The sequence below is a fragment of the Phodopus roborovskii genome, unplaced genomic scaffold (assembly GCF_943737965.1).
Source record: "Phodopus roborovskii unplaced genomic scaffold, PHOROB, whole genome shotgun sequence".
NCBI classification, from domain to species: domain Eukaryota; kingdom Metazoa; phylum Chordata; class Mammalia; order Rodentia; family Cricetidae; genus Phodopus; species Phodopus roborovskii.
The window spans coordinates 20,928,228-20,945,652 of record NW_026126469.1 but is presented as its reverse complement, the minus strand read 5'-3'; the positions used below and the strand labels follow the sequence as shown (position 1 = coordinate 20,945,652).

General features: G+C 42.5%; 1 protein-coding gene across 1 annotated transcript in view; it reads right to left on the bottom strand.

Annotated features, from left to right (window-relative positions):
• The window catches only part of Parp9 (poly(ADP-ribose) polymerase family member 9), a 39,498-nt gene that overhangs the window by 1,851 nt on the left and 20,222 nt on the right, over nucleotides 1–17,425 (bottom strand). The window contains exons 7-11 of the mRNA XM_051191402.1: nucleotides 15,436–15,654; nucleotides 13,356–13,413; nucleotides 9,998–10,384; nucleotides 3,294–3,430; nucleotides 1,414–1,588 (exon numbers count right to left, since the gene is read on the bottom strand). Coding sequence (XP_051047359.1) covers nucleotides 1,414–1,588; nucleotides 3,294–3,430; nucleotides 9,998–10,384; nucleotides 13,356–13,413; nucleotides 15,436–15,654 — 976 coding nt within the window. The remainder of the gene's footprint in view (nucleotides 1–1,413; nucleotides 1,589–3,293; nucleotides 3,431–9,997; nucleotides 10,385–13,355; nucleotides 13,414–15,435; nucleotides 15,655–17,425) is intronic.

Here is a 17,425-nt window from a genome sequence, read left to right as displayed (position 1 = left end):
TCTCATTCAAGTGAAGTAGTCTTTGAGTCCCCTGGCCGGTCCATTTTTAAAACTGTTTTAGTGACATAACTAAGATCCTGAAAAAGGGATTCTGTGTCCCCTTATGGCAGTATGAAGACATGAACTTGACCTCAAATCAGTTCTCTTACTTGCTTACTTAAAAAAAAAAAAAGAGCGTGTATCTGTGTGAATGCTGGTATGTATATTTGTGCATGCAGTGCCCACAAAGGCCAGAAGAGGGCACTGAATCCCCCGGGACTGTAGTTAACAAATGGTTGTAGGTTACCAGGTGGGTGATGGGAATCAAACCCTGGCCCTGCAGAAGAACAAGTTCTTTTAACTGCTGAGCCATCTCCAGCCATGCCTGCTGTGCTTTTTTTTTTTTTTTTAACCGTTTTGATTTATTCATTTTTATTGCATGTGTGAGTGGTTTTGCCCACATGAATATGTGTGCATCATTTATGTGCTTGGTGCCTGACAAGGTCAGAAGAGGATATCAGATCCCCAGAACTGGAGTTACCCATGGTTGTGAACCACCAGGTAGGCCCTGGGAATCAAACCTGGGTCCTCTACAAGAGCAACAAGTGCTCTTAACCACTGAGCTTGCTGAATCTTCTTGCTGAAAATTGTAATCTGACTAATAATCTGAGCATGTTCTAGCCTGTGAGACAATGCAAGGTCAGTCTCCTGGTTAGACAGTAGATCTATAAATGAACAAAGGCTCTAAGGGAGATTGTTTCCTGGCTGAGTGAGCAATGCTTCTTATTCCTGTCAAATACACATGGTAAGTAATTGTTCTGTTTTCTCCCTCCTTTCAAAATGAGAGTTATCACTACATTTATCCCAATTCTTTCCATACCATTAGCTAATGAGTAAGAGGGGACACTTCACTTGCAAGACTACACCTGATTCATTCTCGGAAAATGGAGGTTGAAAGGGCTAGACATAGTGGTGCATGCCTTTAATCCCAGTTTCTGTGGAGGGAAGGCAGAGGCAGGCAGATCTCTGTGAGTTTCAGGCCAGCCGGGACCACATAGACTCTGTCTTACAAACAAAACAAAAATAAACCAGGGGCGGGTGCAAATCATAAGTTTCTCAAGTGTAAGTAAATGTGCTTCTAACTAAGGAATGAGGGGTTGGTATTGATAATTTTGTTGGGATGAAACAGGCTAAGCAGTGACACAAGGTGCCCTCTGCAGACAGAAACAAGAATGCAATTAAAACCTGAACCATACATCCTGCTGTTGACACTTGCATCAAAGTAACGGCCACCAACAAAGGATGAAATATCAACCATTTCCAAAAGACTTCACCTCTAAAGGCCAGTGGCAAACGATCTCTCCTCACAACTGTACACCGATGTCTCCTTGCCCTGCCCATGTAGGCAGCCCCGAGGATGAGGCTGATACCTACCGTGAGGTGTTGAGTACAGTCTGTGAAAGCCGACTCTGCACACCACATTGCAAAACTGATAGGGAACCTGCTGAAACAACCTTTGGCTCCCAAGTGCCCTCGGCGTTCTCTCTTCCATCATTTTCTTCTTCTCTTGGAAGGCAGCCATGAGCGCATTATTGTCTATCTGCTCCACCTATAATCAAAGCAAAGAAAAAAAAATGCAATTGGACTGATTAATGGCTACTTAAATTGTCTCCTGCAGTACTTGGAAAATACATGTGCTATGTGCATAGAAATAGATGCATTTTCTTTTCAGTTCTCTCCTAATTTGGTTTCTCCTTCAGAATCTGCTGGTTTCAATAAGTGCATTTAATAAAGTCAGTTATATGTCTATAGTCCCAAAAGTGGAGTCAGGAGGGTCAAAAAGGGACCAAGGGCAATTTCAGCTACATAACAAATATGAAAAAAAAAAAAAAAAAGCAACAATAAAAATTCACAGGCTTGAGAGATGGCTCAGTTATTTGGTAAAATGCTTGGATTGAAAGCATGAGGACCTAAGTTTGATCCCCAGAATCTACATTTTAAAAAGCCAATCATTGTGTCATGAGCTTATGGTCCCAGCACTGGGGACAGAGTCTGGGGCTCACGAGCTAGCCAACTTAGAGAAGTTAGTAAATTCCAAGTAAAAGTGAGAGACCCTGACTTAGTTGCTATTCTGTTGCTGTAAACAGATACCACAATCAAGGCAACTCTTGGAAAAGAAAGCATTTACCTGGGGGCTTGCTTACAGTTTTAGGGGATTAGTTCATGATGCTCATGGCAGGAAGCAGACAGGCATGTGCTCCAGAAGAAGCTAAGAGCTTTCCATCCCAATCCATAGGCAGAGGGCAGACATAGGAAGTGTGCAGCCTGGCACGGGCTTTTGAAACCTCAAAGCTCACCCCAGTGGCACACCTCCAGTAAGGCCACACCTCCTAAACCTTCTGAAACTGTGCCACCAACCATTCAAACACATGAGCCTATGGGGGCCATACTCATTCAAACCGCCATAGGCCCTGTCACAAAACACAAGGTGAGCTGGGGAAGATGAGTGTCCTAAGGAAGGACAATAGCCAGGGTTCTCTGACCTCCACATGTTAGAAACATCAAGTATTAGTCTTTTCTGAGAAGAAATTCAAATCGTCTTATCTCCTCCACCTAGAAAGACTTTCATGCACATTTAATCGCTGCCCTATAGATCTTTTCTATTTACAAAGGCCAGACAGCATTGCCAGAGCTTAAGAAATTTAGGCACTGACCCTCCACCCGCTTTCCTTCACTTCCACGGATACACTGTGGGTTAGACCCCAGTCTACAGGGAAAAGACAGACACCACCTGTGTTAGAATTTAAACCAAGCCAACTCCCCACCCAGTCTGCTGGCTCTTCTGCTTTCCGAGTAGCACACCCTGCTAATTTGAAGGAAAGTTTGCGTTGTGGAGATGCTTTAATTGGAGAAGCCTCTCATTTCAACAACACACACATACCAGGCATGTATATCCTGCCACACACAACAAATCCACTGTGTTATCAGTACGTGCCAGCACAGGTACTGGAATGACCAACAATGCAGACATAGTGTGTGTCCCATTACAGCTAATGGTTTGTGAGATGAAACCGAGGTAGCACAGAGGACAACGCACTGCTGTGCTTACCACTGTTGTGGTCACCGATAGGTAGACCACTGCTCATGAAGTCTGTGGCTCTGCATGTCTGGATGTCATTCCTACCCACCCAGTCTTACTCCAGACTCCAGGTGACCCAGTAGCTGCCCGAGAGTCCTTGGCAGGTGAATTGTTATTTTGGCCCGAGACTCAATGAACAGCAAAGTAAAGCGGAGCCTCCCTTGATTAGGTATACCTTCACAACCCACAAGCCACACTTCTCAAACTGTTTCTTCTGGTCCTCAAGTTCCTGAGTTAATGGAATAGGGTAACGAAGGTATGTGTGAGAATTTTCCCTGTCATCCAGTTTTCCTTGCTGATCGGTCCACTGTCCTAAAAAAGGAGGAAGACAAAAAACCTTGTTTCAGTACTTTGAGAACACAGGGAAAAATATTAGACAAGATTCAATGAAACAAATTCTTACTGCACAGTGGTGGCACACATCTTTAATCCCAGCACTTGGGAGGCAGAGACAGGAGGATCTCTGAGTTCAAGATCAGCTGGGTCTATAGAGTTCTGCGACAGCCAGAGAACACAGAGAAACACTGTCTCAAAAAACAAAAGTCTAAAAATGTGGAAGAGCAGGCCCCTGAGAGCATATACACTGTGCTGCTTTCACATCCAAGAAGAGCCGCACCGGGCACCCAGGAGCTGTTCCTGCTTCAAACAAACAGAAACCCTTGCTCTTCACCAGCTCCTGGAAAGTCTGTAAAAACGAGGCAGAAGCCTGCCACCCCTGCCATGGAGTCTCTGTATTCTAGGCCTAAAAGCTTGGCTGTATCTATTCACAAGAGTACCAGTCTATTTAACCCATCTTAAGGTTGAAAGCACCTAAACCTTTAGTCACCTGGATTCCGGGAACCACAAGATCTTCCCAGGCAGTACAGACCACTTACAAGGTTAGAACAGCTGTCCCTGATGGAGACACATCTTGTAGACTACAGATTAGTCCTCCACCGTAGATGACTGTGATTAACATCAATTTATGAGACCACTTTGCAGGACCCTGAACTGAGATAATGATGGGCAGGAAAATCCTTGACAAGGACTGCTTGCTTTCTCTGCCTCTCCTCAAAGGATTTTTTTTGTTTTGTTTTGAGACAGGGTTTCTCGGTAGCTTTGGAGCCTGTCCTGGAATTCGCTCTGTAGACCATGCTGGCCTCCAACTCACAGAGATGCGCCTGCCTCTGCCTTCTGAGTGCTAGGATTAAAGGCATGCACCACCATTGCCTGGAAAGTTGTTTTTTTTTTTTTTTTTTTTAAGATTTATTGTCATTTTATGGGATGTTTGTCTACATGCCTGTTTGTGAGAGATATGCATGCAATACATGCAGGGACCAGAAGAGGGCATCAGATCCTCTGGAACTGGAGTTATTTGTTAGTGACCATGTGTTTGGAATCAAACCCAGGACCTCTGAAAAGCATCAAATGCTCTTAACTGCTGAGCCATGCCATCAGTCCCCCAATTCATCCTTTAATTAAGCCTAAAACTCACATAAATATTGAGAAGAAGAAATTGGAGGTTCTGGGACTCTTTAACACTTCATCTTCCCAATGTGAACTGATGAAATCCTTCTCTGCTACACTGTCTCTGAGTTGACACACTGGAAAGGGTGGCTGAGCTGAGCCTCCTGGGGCTGCAAAAGCTGAGCTTTGAAAATGGGAAGGGGACATTAATTATACTTTCCCCCACAATATGCTGTAATCATGGCAAATGGTTATGTTGCTCATAGGAAATGTTTGTAGTTCAGCCAGGTTTCAAAAGTACGAATTAAGAAAACTGGCTCGGCAGTTGAGAGCCTTGTTCTTGCAGAGGACCAGGTTCCCAGCACCCACATAGTGGCTCACAACTATTTGTATCTCAAGTCCCGAGAGATGTGACACGGTCATCTGGCCTCTATGGGCACTGCAGGCACATGGTACCTAGTAGACATGCATGAATACCCATACACATAAAAAGCAAAACATTAAGGAAGCATGGGAAACAAAAGGATATTCATGTAACATTCCAATTTTTGAGCCCATTCTCCACCTCATATTTATCACACCACCCTGAACTACTCAACAGAGCTTCATAAACAAGGAAGCAGAAATCAGAGAAGTTAAGCAACTTGCCCAATAAATACAACCAAATAGGTAAGCAGAGATCTCAACCTGGCTCACAAACCTGGCTTCCTATAAGGAGACACAGAAAACTACAGGAAACTTGTGTCACTTGTATGAGCAAGAGCAGAATTTAGAGCTGAACAAATGTGGTCTCCTCTCCTCCCTCCCTCTCTCCTTTCCTTGTTTTCGTCCTCCTTTGTTTCCTTCACTCCTCTCAGTCCCTTTTGAAATTCAACAGACCACCTGTTTTTGTCCAAGGAAGCTTTCCACTTGACTGAACACACAGGTAGGTAAACAATAGCCAAGGGGGGAAGGGGGTTTGACTCCAGAACAAGCGTACTCACCCCGAGCACAGTGCCTAGCCAGAGGACTTCAGTTCAACCATGCAAAAAGCAGGGATAAAAGTCAAGGGAGCTGCCTAGAGGGCTAAGGTGTAAATTTAAGAAGACAAGAGGGACAAAAACACAGCAGAGGCTCAGAGCCCCAGACCTCAAAGGAAGAGACCAGCAGCTCACAATTACAATGTGTGACATTAGCATTCTTGTCTCTGGAAGTCAACTTTAACCAAACTCCTGCTGCAGGCAAGGCTCTGCAGGGGATGGGCACCTGAGACCACAGGCCCACAAACTTCTACTGTCAGAAGAAAGGACAAAGCAGAAAAACACTGGTAGAACAGTCATATAAAATAAATAAATTTTAAAAAAATCAACTGATACATAGTTGACATCCCATAGGATAATAGATGTTAAAAATGATTCTGTTACTAACATACACTTTGATGTAAGAGAGGATATTCATTTGAACCCACAAAATGCTACTGTGAGGCCTACTCTTCTACCAAAAATGCCATTTTTTCAGGAGAACCTGAGACTTCTGTGACTCTATACTGTTAATCGTGGGTCTCGAGAGCTAACACTGGTGTCAGTTTAGATATTCAGATTCATTTTGTATCAAAAACCAAATGAAAAAACATAATCTTAGTTCTTAGGCTTTGTTTTTGCCTGCATGTGTCTGGTGCCAGCAGAGGTCAGAAGAGAAGAAGAGTCAGATCCCCTAGACCTGGAGTTATAGGTGTTTTTGAGATGCCATGTGGGTACTGTGAAGTTAACCCAGGTCTTCCATAAAAGCCAACAACTGCTTTAACTGCTGAGCCAAAGAAGGGTTTTCAGGCCCAGCCAGGCCTGAAATCTCCCATTCAGCAGAGGATGACCTTGAACTCCTAATTCTTCTGCCTACACCTCCTGAGTGCAATCACATCATATGCCCCTGCAACTCGTTAGCCTATACTCTTTTGTTTGTTTGTTTGTTGTTGTTTGTTTTCTTTTTTTTTTTTTAAGACAGGGTTTGTCTGTATAGCCCTGGCTGACCTTGAACTCACAGAGATCAGCCTGCCTCTGCCTCCCAAGAGCTGGGACTAAAGGTGTGCACCACCACTGCACAGATACACTCTTTACTTCTCGAGACTTTCTTTCTTTGGTTAGTTGTCAATTACTCAGCTTTCCATTTGCCATACCTCCTCCAAGAAGCCTTTTCTTGGGTTACCAGGGATAAGGTGTCCTTTATAATTCCAGAGCATGGCTACCTTCCTCTGTCATAATTCACCTGCTCACTGACCAGTATCCTCTGTTAGATTTTGAGCAGGAACAGAGTTCACCTTATTTATCCTCAGTATCTAGCACAATGCACTATGTAGTAGGTAAATAAATCAATGGAATAATCTGTCTTCTAGGATGAGGTATGATTGGGTTTTTATTGTTTGCTTGGTGGTTTTCTGTTGTTATTGTTGTTTGTTTTGGGTTTTTTTTTGAGCCAAGGATATTATGTAGCTCAAGCTTGCCTTCCTGCCTCAGCCTCTTGGGTGCTAGGATTATAGAATCTGTCTTCACTCAAAGTGGCACTTAAAATTTTTTAATTGCATTTATTTATTTGTGTGGATATGGGTATTGTGTGGATACCAATGGGTATGGAAGAGAAGACAACTTGTGGAAGCTGGTTCTTTTCCATCACATGGGTCCCAGGGATTGAACTCAGGTCAATGACAAGTGTCGTTCTTTACCTGCTGAGCCATCTTGTTGGCCATCAAAGTGGCATTTTAAATGAGACAGTATCTCAGTTGGTTCTAGGACTCAAAAAGGTCTCTATAGGCCCAAATGCCCACAGTTACTGGAATGAGTTTAATCACACTGACTGAGGGGTACTTGGGTATATCTCACAATACCGGGGAATACTGCTGTTGGTGACAGAGTTCAAAATAATAATTTTAAAGATCATAATATTGCCAGAAATACATAAATGTAATAAAATTCAAGATAAGTAATCAGGAAGAATATATCTACATTTGAATGCTCTGTTTAGGCATATTGGGTTTTTGTTTGGTGTTTCTGTTTTTCCTCCATGGTTCTAGTAGGTCTTACTACAGGCTTTCTGTGTAATTGCCTCTTTGGCTATCCATGTTATCACAAGCAAATCCAACAGTATGTGCTTCTATTTATTAATACTCTGACAGTACAAAGACAAAACTTCGGTGGGCGAGGGTAGTGCATACCTTTAAACTCAGCACTGAGAGGCAGAGGCAGAGGCAGGCAGATCTCTGTGAGTTCGAGGCCAACCTGGTCTACAGAGTGAGTTCCAGGACAGGGTCTAATGCTACATAGAGAAACCCTTTCTCGAAAAACAAAACAACAACAATAAAAAAGAAAGAAAAAAAAAACACACAATTTATCAAAGTATTACAACCTGAGCTGAACATGGTAGCTCATACCTGTAATCCCAGTGCTTGGGAGGCTGAGGTAGGAGGACTATCCTGAGTTCAAAGCCCATTGGGATACACAGTCAATTTCTGGAAGACAGCCTGAGTTATAGTGAGACCTTATCTCAAAACAAAACAAGGACAGGCATGGTGACAGAGACCTGTAATCTCAGCATTTAGGAGTCAGAGGCAGGTGAATCTGGCTTCTAAGGCCATCCTTAGAAGACACTTTCTTAGAGAAGGGGGGAAGAAGAGGGGAGAGGTGGGCAAGAGGGAACAGGAAGATGGAGACAGGGAAAGAATAGAGGAGAACAAGAAGAGAGATACCATAATAGAGGGAGCCATTATAGGTTTAAGGAGAAATCTGACACTAGGGTAATTCCCAGAGATCTACAATGATGAACCCAACTAACAATCTAAGCATTAGTGAAGAGGCCAGCTTTAATGCCCTTCCATACTAATGAGATTGACAACTACCTTATATGCCATCCTAGAGCCTTCATCTAGTAGCTGATGGAAGCAGAAGCAGACACCCACAGCTAAACACTAGCCGGACTCCTGGAATCCAGTTGCAGAGAGGGAAGAGTGATGAGCAAAGGGGTCAAGACCAGGCTGGAGAAACCCACAGAAACAGCTGACCTGAACAAGGGGGAGCTTGTGCATCCCAGTGTGATAGCTGGGAAACCTGAATGTGGGTGTTAGTTAGGAGAACTGGGAAGTCTATGGGGCCTCTAGTAATGGATCAGTATTTATCTCTAGTATATGAATGGACTTTGGGAGCCCATTCCACATAGGGGATGCTTTCTCAGCCTAGGCACACAGGGCTTAGGCCCTGCCCCAAATGATATGACAGACTTTGAAGACTCCCCATGGAAGGCCTCACCCTCCCTGGGGAGCAGAATGGGGATGGGATGGGGGTTTGGTGGAAATAGGGGAGGATTGGAAGGTGAGGGAACTGGGATTGACATGTAAAACAACCTTGTTTCAAATTTAAATTAAAAAAGGAAAAAAAAAAAATAAAAAGGAAAACTCTTTTAGAAAAAAATCTGGATATAACAGAGCTACTGGAAACATGAACTCACAACAGCTATGGACACTTACACAAGACCTGCATAAACTCAATCCAGTCAAAATCTGAGCATGTATAAGGGAGGGCCACCAGAACTGCCACCTCTAATTAAGGGACTAATGATATTTGATGGCTACAAAGAGGAAGAGTCCATTTTCTTCAGGGATGCAGCCTGATGGGTTGCCCCCACTCTATTCCATTGGACAACACTAGATTTATGTGTCTATGAGGGCTCCAATGGAACTCAGTAGGTTTTAAAAAACATGGAGTTAGAAGGGAAATGTTAGGGAGGCCAAAGAGGAGCTAGAGCAGAGGAATGGAGGTGAATGTGATCAAAATACACTATATACATGTATGAAAGTCCCAAAGAATAAATAAAAATATGTACACCCCCGATCACGAGAGGCCAGTGCTCTACCAGTGAACCAGAACGGCTTGCTTTTCCCTCTCTCAGGACGTTTTCCACAAACACATGAGTACACTCATGACCAAAGCATCAATTAGGACAGCTGGCATTTTGTTTCAAGACAGGATTTTATGTAGATCAGGTTGGCCTCCAATTCACTCTGTAACTGAGGGTAGTCTTTGAACTCCTGATCCTCCTGCCTCCATCTCCCATGCTAGGATTATACCTGGGTTTAGGGAATCTGGGGTGGGGTGGCAATTGCTGTTTTTCTTCTTTCTGCTTCTGTCCCATCCTTCTCTGTCTGTAGAGAACTTTACACTGACTTAACAAAGATACTGTCAACACCAACACCAATGGGCCTCCCTCATCTCTTAGTTAGAAGGACATGTACTTGAATTTAAGAAACTGTGTTTCCCTTTTGTCATTTTTACTTGTCTATTCATTTTGAGACAGTCTCACTATATAGCTCTGACTGGCCTGAAACGCACACAGATTCCCCTGAAGGTGCTGGGCTGAAGGTGTGAGCCACAAAGCCTAGCAAGAGTTTTACCTTACTATGCAATTACTCACCTAACAAATCGGAAAGACTTTTCTCCCTTTTTCTTGCCACTTCTTCCTGAACTTCACACAGCATGTATTCAATATTCATTACTGCTTCAATGAGGTCAGCCTGGGCACCTCTAATCTCGAGAGTGGCCTTTAGGGGACTGACAGTCTCTGAAATGGAGACACCTGAGGTTGTCTGGAGCTGAGAAAGCTTGTCGTGCTCCTTCTTCCCAAGATAGAGAATATGATTATTCTCAATGACGTGGCGGTCCTCGGAAGTCACCAACCTCTCAATCCACTCTTTGGCCTCACACATCTCTGCCACGTTTACACCCGTCAGATTGATGGCAGGGGATCCAGCTTTGAGTCCACTCCTTTGCTCCCCTCCGGTCCCCTGGGGGACTGGAACAACTATCAAAAACAAATACAGAAGGCTGGTGGGTTTTCCAATAGTACAGAATATCACAGCCACCGTTTGCCCCGAGGATATTACCACCACTGTCAGCAACAGCGGCTAACACCTATCTGTAAAACCTACACTGGCCACAAGGGAATCTATAGGCACAGCTTATGGCTTCAGTATAAACATATCAGCTAGCTTAGAAGATGATGGACTTATTATCTCCACCCTCTGCTCTGTGTGGGTGGAGATAAGTAAGTTTACCCATTCTCACCTGCTAAGTGACATATCCTTAGCCTCTTGCACCTACCAGACTTAAACACCAAAAGCTATATGATTCAAGGAAATACAATGTGTTTTTTTAAAAAACAGTTGGGCTGTGGTGGTGCCACCTTTAATCCCAGCACTTGGGAGGCAGAGGCAGCAGTCAAATCTCTGAGTTTGAAGTCAGAGTGCTCTACAGAGTGAGTTCTAGGTCATCCAAAGCTACACAGAGAAACTCTGTGTGTGTGTGTGTGTGTGTGTGTGTGTGTGTGTGTGTGTGTGTGTGTGTGGTGTGTATGTGGTGTGTGTTGGGAGGGTGGGGGGATCAGCCTGCCTCTCCCTCCCAAGTGCTGGGATTAAAGCAACACACTAGCACCTCCCAGCACAGAAACATATTTTGAGGGGAGAAAAAGCAAGTTAAAAAAACTACTCAGGACACTGTTCTAAGGGCTTTACCCGTAGTACTTTATTTAAGGCACAGCCACAGAGATGGGAACTATTTAGTTCATCTTACAAATGAAGTCATTGAAGATCCAAGAGTCATTTAGTAACTTGTATATGGCTGTAGAACTAGTTAATCATGTCCACCAAGCTAGTGGGTGGGGCATCTGACCCTAATGATTACACACTCTCCTATGTAGTAATCCTCAGACAATAGGGTAGGGGCTGGGGATTTGGCTCAGTGGTGAAGATGAGGAATTGCTCTTCCAGAGGACCTGAGTTCTAGTCTCACCACATGACTAAAAAAATAAATAAGTAAAAGACACCAGGGTAGTATTACCTTCTAGCTAGGTGGAACCAGGAGGTCTGGAAAGCAATAGTACAGAACTAGAAGGGAGGAGCTAGGGAGCTGAGCTGAAATAAAAGTCAATGTCGAAGACAACAAAAATGAAAAGGGAATTTTAATTGGAGGCATACTGCTTGCCATTTTAAATACTTTTGGAGAATTTATACATTACTTTCTAGAAGGGCACAGAAACAACACATAGTGGTACTTCCTTGGTCCATCATTATTAAGAGAGAAGCATTACCTCTGAAAACTAAATTGTTCAAATCACTAAGGGTAATCACTAAGGGTAAGTTTTCTTTTCTTTTTTTTTTTTTTAAGATTTATTTATTTTATGTGTATGAGTACTCTATCTTCATATACAACTTCATGTGAGAAGAGGGCACCAGATCTCATCACAGATGGTTGTGAGCCACCATGTGGTTGCTGGGAATTGAACTCAGGATCTTTGGAAGAGCAACCAGTGCTCTTAGCCACTGAGCCATCTCCCCAGTCCCTAAGGGTAAGTTTTCTAAGAACTAAAATGCATTCAATTAACTATTTATTATATAAATGTTCCTAATGAAAATGTGCTTCTCTTCATCCCTGGCTAGTTTAACCTTTCCTTGATAATCTAAGACAAACTGTATCAAACTTCTGAATGGCAGTTATGTTTCTGTAGTTTCTAATTTCTTTACAGATATGTTCAAGAACTACTGAATAAATCGTGATCCTTTTCTTAGCACTTCAGTTTAACATACATACATATATTTATTTATTTATTTGTTTGTTTGTTTGTTTGTTTTTTGGAGACAGGGTTTCTCTGTATGGCTTTGGAGCCTGTCCTGGAACTAGCTCTATAGACCAGGCTGGCCTCGAACTCACAGAGATCCACTTGCCTCTGCCTCCTGAGTGTTGGGATTAAAGGCGACATATACAACTTTTATATTCCCCTTTTGCATTTCAGCTTTACCTAAAACTCCATCCCTTACCTGTTCCCCTGTATCCCACATGACTTCACAAACATGTGGCGCATTGTTCCCTTCTATTGGTTTTACTCATCTCAGGTGCTACCCCTCCACTGCTGGCTGATGGAAATCTTTCCAGCCCAAAGCTCACCTTAGAAACATCCTTGTCCTTGTCCAGGAAGCCATTCTGGTTCCCTCCCAGTCTGAAGGAATCTTTCCTTCTTCCACTCTACCTGAGGAGTCTGGCCATCTGACCCTTCTTATTTGCCCTCTGGAACTACTTTAATGCTTTGTAATTTTAATTTATAAAATATCCTTTGATAATTGGAAATTATCAAAATATTGTCTATTATTTTTTTAAATTACAGTTGTGATGTGTGTGTGTGTATGTGAGCACATGTCACATGTACTATTGTACACATTTGGAGGTCATAGGACTATTTGTGAGAGTCAGTTTTCTCCTCCTACCATGTGGATTCTGGGAGTTGAATTCCAGTCATCAGGCTTGGCAGCAGGCGCTCTCACCTGATTAGCCATTTCACTTGTTCATAATCACCTACTGTTATCCTCACTTTACAGACAAAGAAATAAAGGCTCCTAAGAAGCACCACCCCAAGACTCTTAACAGAAATACCCTTCTGTACTTGCAAGCACTCCTGAGCCATTAAATGTTCCACCCCAGACCACTCACATTCCAGTCTGAGACCAAACTAATCTCACTGGCAACAACATCCAAGATCGGTTTAATTCATCAGCCCCAAACCTAGCTCAGCTGTGAAATCAACTAGACAGTTTTTAAAGAGACCTGCTTGACCTGGACCAGAGTTCCTGAATCAGACTCTGTCGGCAGAACCCCACTTTTCTTTCGTGTAGCCTGGGATGGCCTCAAACTTGTTATCTAAATAGAGAATGACGTGAATTTCTGATTCGCCTGTCCCCACCCAGGTACCATTATGCCTGTAGGACTCTACATTTCCTACTCACCACTGTTACTGCTGAGATTCAGCTCAATGGATCTCTTCATCATTTCAGAACAAAAAGCCTAAAATAAGCAAAGCACAGCAGTCTTAACAGGGAGGGCAAGTGTAAGAAAAATCTCTGCCTGCATACATCACACCACTCTGTCATCAGGCTCCCTTCCCACTACCACGAGTCCTTAGGCCACAAGCAAGCTTTAGACAATCCAAGAGAGCACAGGTAGGACTATGAACTTCTACAGCAGTAGTTCTCAACCTGCGGCGGGAAACTCCCTGGGGCCAAATATCAGATATCCTGAATATCAGATATTTACATTATGAGTCCTAACACTATCAAAACTACAGTTATGAAGTAACAATGAAATAATTTTATGGCTGGGGGTCACCATAATACACAAGGAACTGTATTAAAAAGTTATAGCATCACTGTATTAGAACATCTGAGAAATGAATACAGGTAAAATTAAAAGAAAAACAAAACCTGGTATTAATGTTGTACTGCATTAAAGCTCAAATTAATATATAGATCACTTCTAAATGTTATGAGCATACCAAACTGTTTTATATGGGCTAACTATTGTAAAAATACTTAAAGTTCTTTCTGATTCAAAATGAGTATTCAATATATATTAGATTAAGGTAATTATTGTTACAGGATAGTCTCCCGAAAAAAAGTCACTATTTCCAGACATATCCTTTAAGAGAGAGTCTACTTGAAATAAATGAAATGTCTTAGGTGTTTGGGCATACCTTATCCAATTCCCTTCTTGTTCAAAGTTGATACAATGGACAATAACTACTTTATTGAAAACTGATAATGTTGATGAGAAAAGACTAGAAGACTAGATTTTGCTTTATCTTTATCTGTACTTCAAAAACAAAGTGTGTCTGTGTGTGTTTGAGTGTATTTGGGCAGATTCTCACTGTCTTACTATGCATTCCTGGATGGTCTAGATCTCATTATGTAGACCACACTGGCCTCAAACTAGAGATCCTGGTTCTTTGTGATTTTTGGGGGGGCGGTGGAGATAGGGGTTTCTCTGTGTAGCCCAGGTTGCCCTGGATCAACTCTTTCTGTGGACCAGGCTGGCCTCAAACTCATTCACAGATCCACCTGCCTCTGCCTTCTGAGTGCTGAGATTAAAGGCGTATACCAACTGACCCAACTCAGCAATGAATTTTCTTAGTCTACAGAACGTTTCCTTTATAAATTGTATTTGCAGCTTCTATTTCCAGGGCAAAAAAAAAAAAAAAAATAAATAAATAAATAAATAAAATAAAATAAAAAAATAAAAAAATAAAAAAAAATTTTTTTTTTTAAGTCCCTTGATCTAACCACATTTAGTTACCTGAAAATAGGATTGTTCCCTGCCATCCTCATCCAAGAACTTGGAAGTAAAGCAAATGAGCTAACATTTTCCATTGATAAACAGAGTGTAAGAGAGGCCATATTCAAAGGATAAAAGTCAGTTCTCTGGCATGTCATTTAGAAGTAGGAGGTGTTGCAGAGTTAGAAACGCTTAGGCAAAGCTGTTGACTGAAATGTGATGAAAAACTGAGAGGTGGGAATAGAGGGCAAGGTGTGGCAGTGTTCTTCCAGCTCTGTCCAATAGGAATGAACACCCGATCTGGGAGAGGCCACCGACATGTTTGGGAGAGCTGTTCCTTACTCTGAGACAAATGCCTGGCTTAGGATAATAAGCAAGAAATATTTGCTAAATAACTCTCTATAGCCTTTTATAGATACCCAGCTCTATCCAGGACAAAAACCATCACAAAATACCCCAAAGGAGGGGCAGGGGGTAAGGAAGCAGGGGAGAAAGAATGATCCCACACCAAAAATAGGCTGCTTACCTTTAAGGAGCAGAGAGAATAAATTCAACAGGAAAGGAAAAAGCAAAGTAGCTTGAACATAGTTTTGAAAATGATCTTGGCTTAGAGTGATCTTTGGTCAAGGGTGGGTAATTTGTAGAAATTAAATTAAATCGTGGGATCCTAGCTCATTCATTGCCTTAGACTAGAGATATTAGTTAGACAGTGGTGATGAATCAAGGAATTCTTAAGACATTTCCAAGATGCTAACTCACTGTGTATATATCCACAGCCGATGGAAAGATCACAATCCTTACAGTCAGGGTTTTCTTCATGTGCTTTTTGGCAAATGCTAAAATTTCATCTAACATTATCCTGGCTGCTGTATTCTTCTCTATGTCAATCATTCCTGTCCCAAGGGCAGGAAAAGAAATGGAATGTATATCTGGTTGGAGGCATTTTTCCAGACAGCTCTTCATTGCATCTTTCAGTATCTGGAAGATAAATACAAGGTGAAGTTCAACCTCGGAGTTGAAAATAAACTGAGGCAACTGAATGCTACCCAGAGTTCTTGAGAGCTGTGAACTCTGCCAGTTATGTAGCCTTGACTGTCCCCCTAGCGCAGGGAGCCAAGCATCAGTGTGACACACACCTGGCACTCCCAAGCCAACAGAGTCCCTGACTTTAATGGAGATGGAGAGTAAAAATGAGGGAAACAGTATTCCTTCAACATGACTACAACTACTGTGTACCTTCTCCTGGAGAAGTGCCAATAGTCTTAGATTTAAATTTCCATCAACCTTTCTTTCTTTCTTTCTTCCTTTCTTTCTTTCTTTCTTTCTTTCTTTCTTTTACTTTTCTTTCTTTTTTTTTTTTTTTTTTTTTTTTTAAGGAAAAAAGTCTTAATATGCACTCTGGCTAGCCTGAAACTCACCATGTATAGTATGTGGCCTCAACTCACAGAGCTCTGCCTGCATTTGCCTCCCAAGTGTTAGGATTAAAAACAAATAAACAAACAAACAAAGGAGTGGTCTACCAATCCAGGGTAACCCTCTATTAACTTTTCAGTATTATATTGAATTACTATATATAGACAGAAAAGTTTTCTGTAAAGAACCTAGGAAAGATGAAGCATGAAGAATGACTGGAAGGCCAATCTGGGATTAGAGACCTCTCTAAAGCAGAGAAAACACACACACACACACACACACACACACACTTACTTTAGCTGTGATGGCTTATAATGCTGTCACTCAGGAGGCAGATACAATTCTCCTATATCTGCCACCCAACTTTTGGGACACAAATTCACCAAAAAGCCACTTGTTTGTCTGTGGCTTTGCAGCTACCAGCACATGCGGAAGCTGCAGGAGGCCCACAGTCTACTCCACCAGCTAAGCTTTTCCTTCCTTTTCCTCAAGCGAGTTGGGCTTTTTCTATTGTAGCCTCTCTTCTTATCTGCAGCTTTTGGCTCCAATTGTATGGAACAGACCCCCACCCAGGCCCCTGCTTTTAGCAGCCATGACAGGCTGCAGAAAAGACATGTAGGTCTCTGAGTCAGCATGTATCACAAAGGAACTACAGGACAGTCCAAACCCTATGCTTAGTTCCTGGATACTATATTGTATGCAACAGGCCTAGAGTCAAAACTAGATACAAAGAAACTCCAAAACAACCTTCCTCTTAAACTTAATTCCTGGAAATTGTGTGTGACCACAAAGAAAATTCAGGACTTTACTGGAAACTATGTACAACAGACCACCTTCAAGAGATAAACAAAGCCTCAGAAATCACCAAATGCCCCATCTGTAGCTAACTAATCGAAAGCATTGACAAAACAGTTGCCCTGACTCTGAAAAATTCCCCTAATCGTTCCCTAAATGTCAACCAATTAGGATCTGACCCATGCCTCTCCCTACCTACTGATCTAATTCTATGACTTTTGCCTTCAAACACTCCTGCAGTAGCCTAGGTGGGTACTCTGTCTAGAGGCTGCTGTGTCAGCCTGCATGACAGAGTCAGTACTGGTAGGATTAAACAATAAAGCCTTATGTTGGCAGTTCAGTGAGTCTGTCTTCCTGGTGGTCTTTGGGGATCTTCACAACTTGACCACAACACAATATCTGCAGGAGTTAATCGTGCTCTCATATTCACCTGTGCAGACAACTGGCTCTTTGGCTTGTTTTCTCCCAGTGGGTTATGGGCTTTCCCTGGAGCCTCTCCTTGGGCTGCTACCACACTAGGTAGCTGCATTTAAAACTGCTC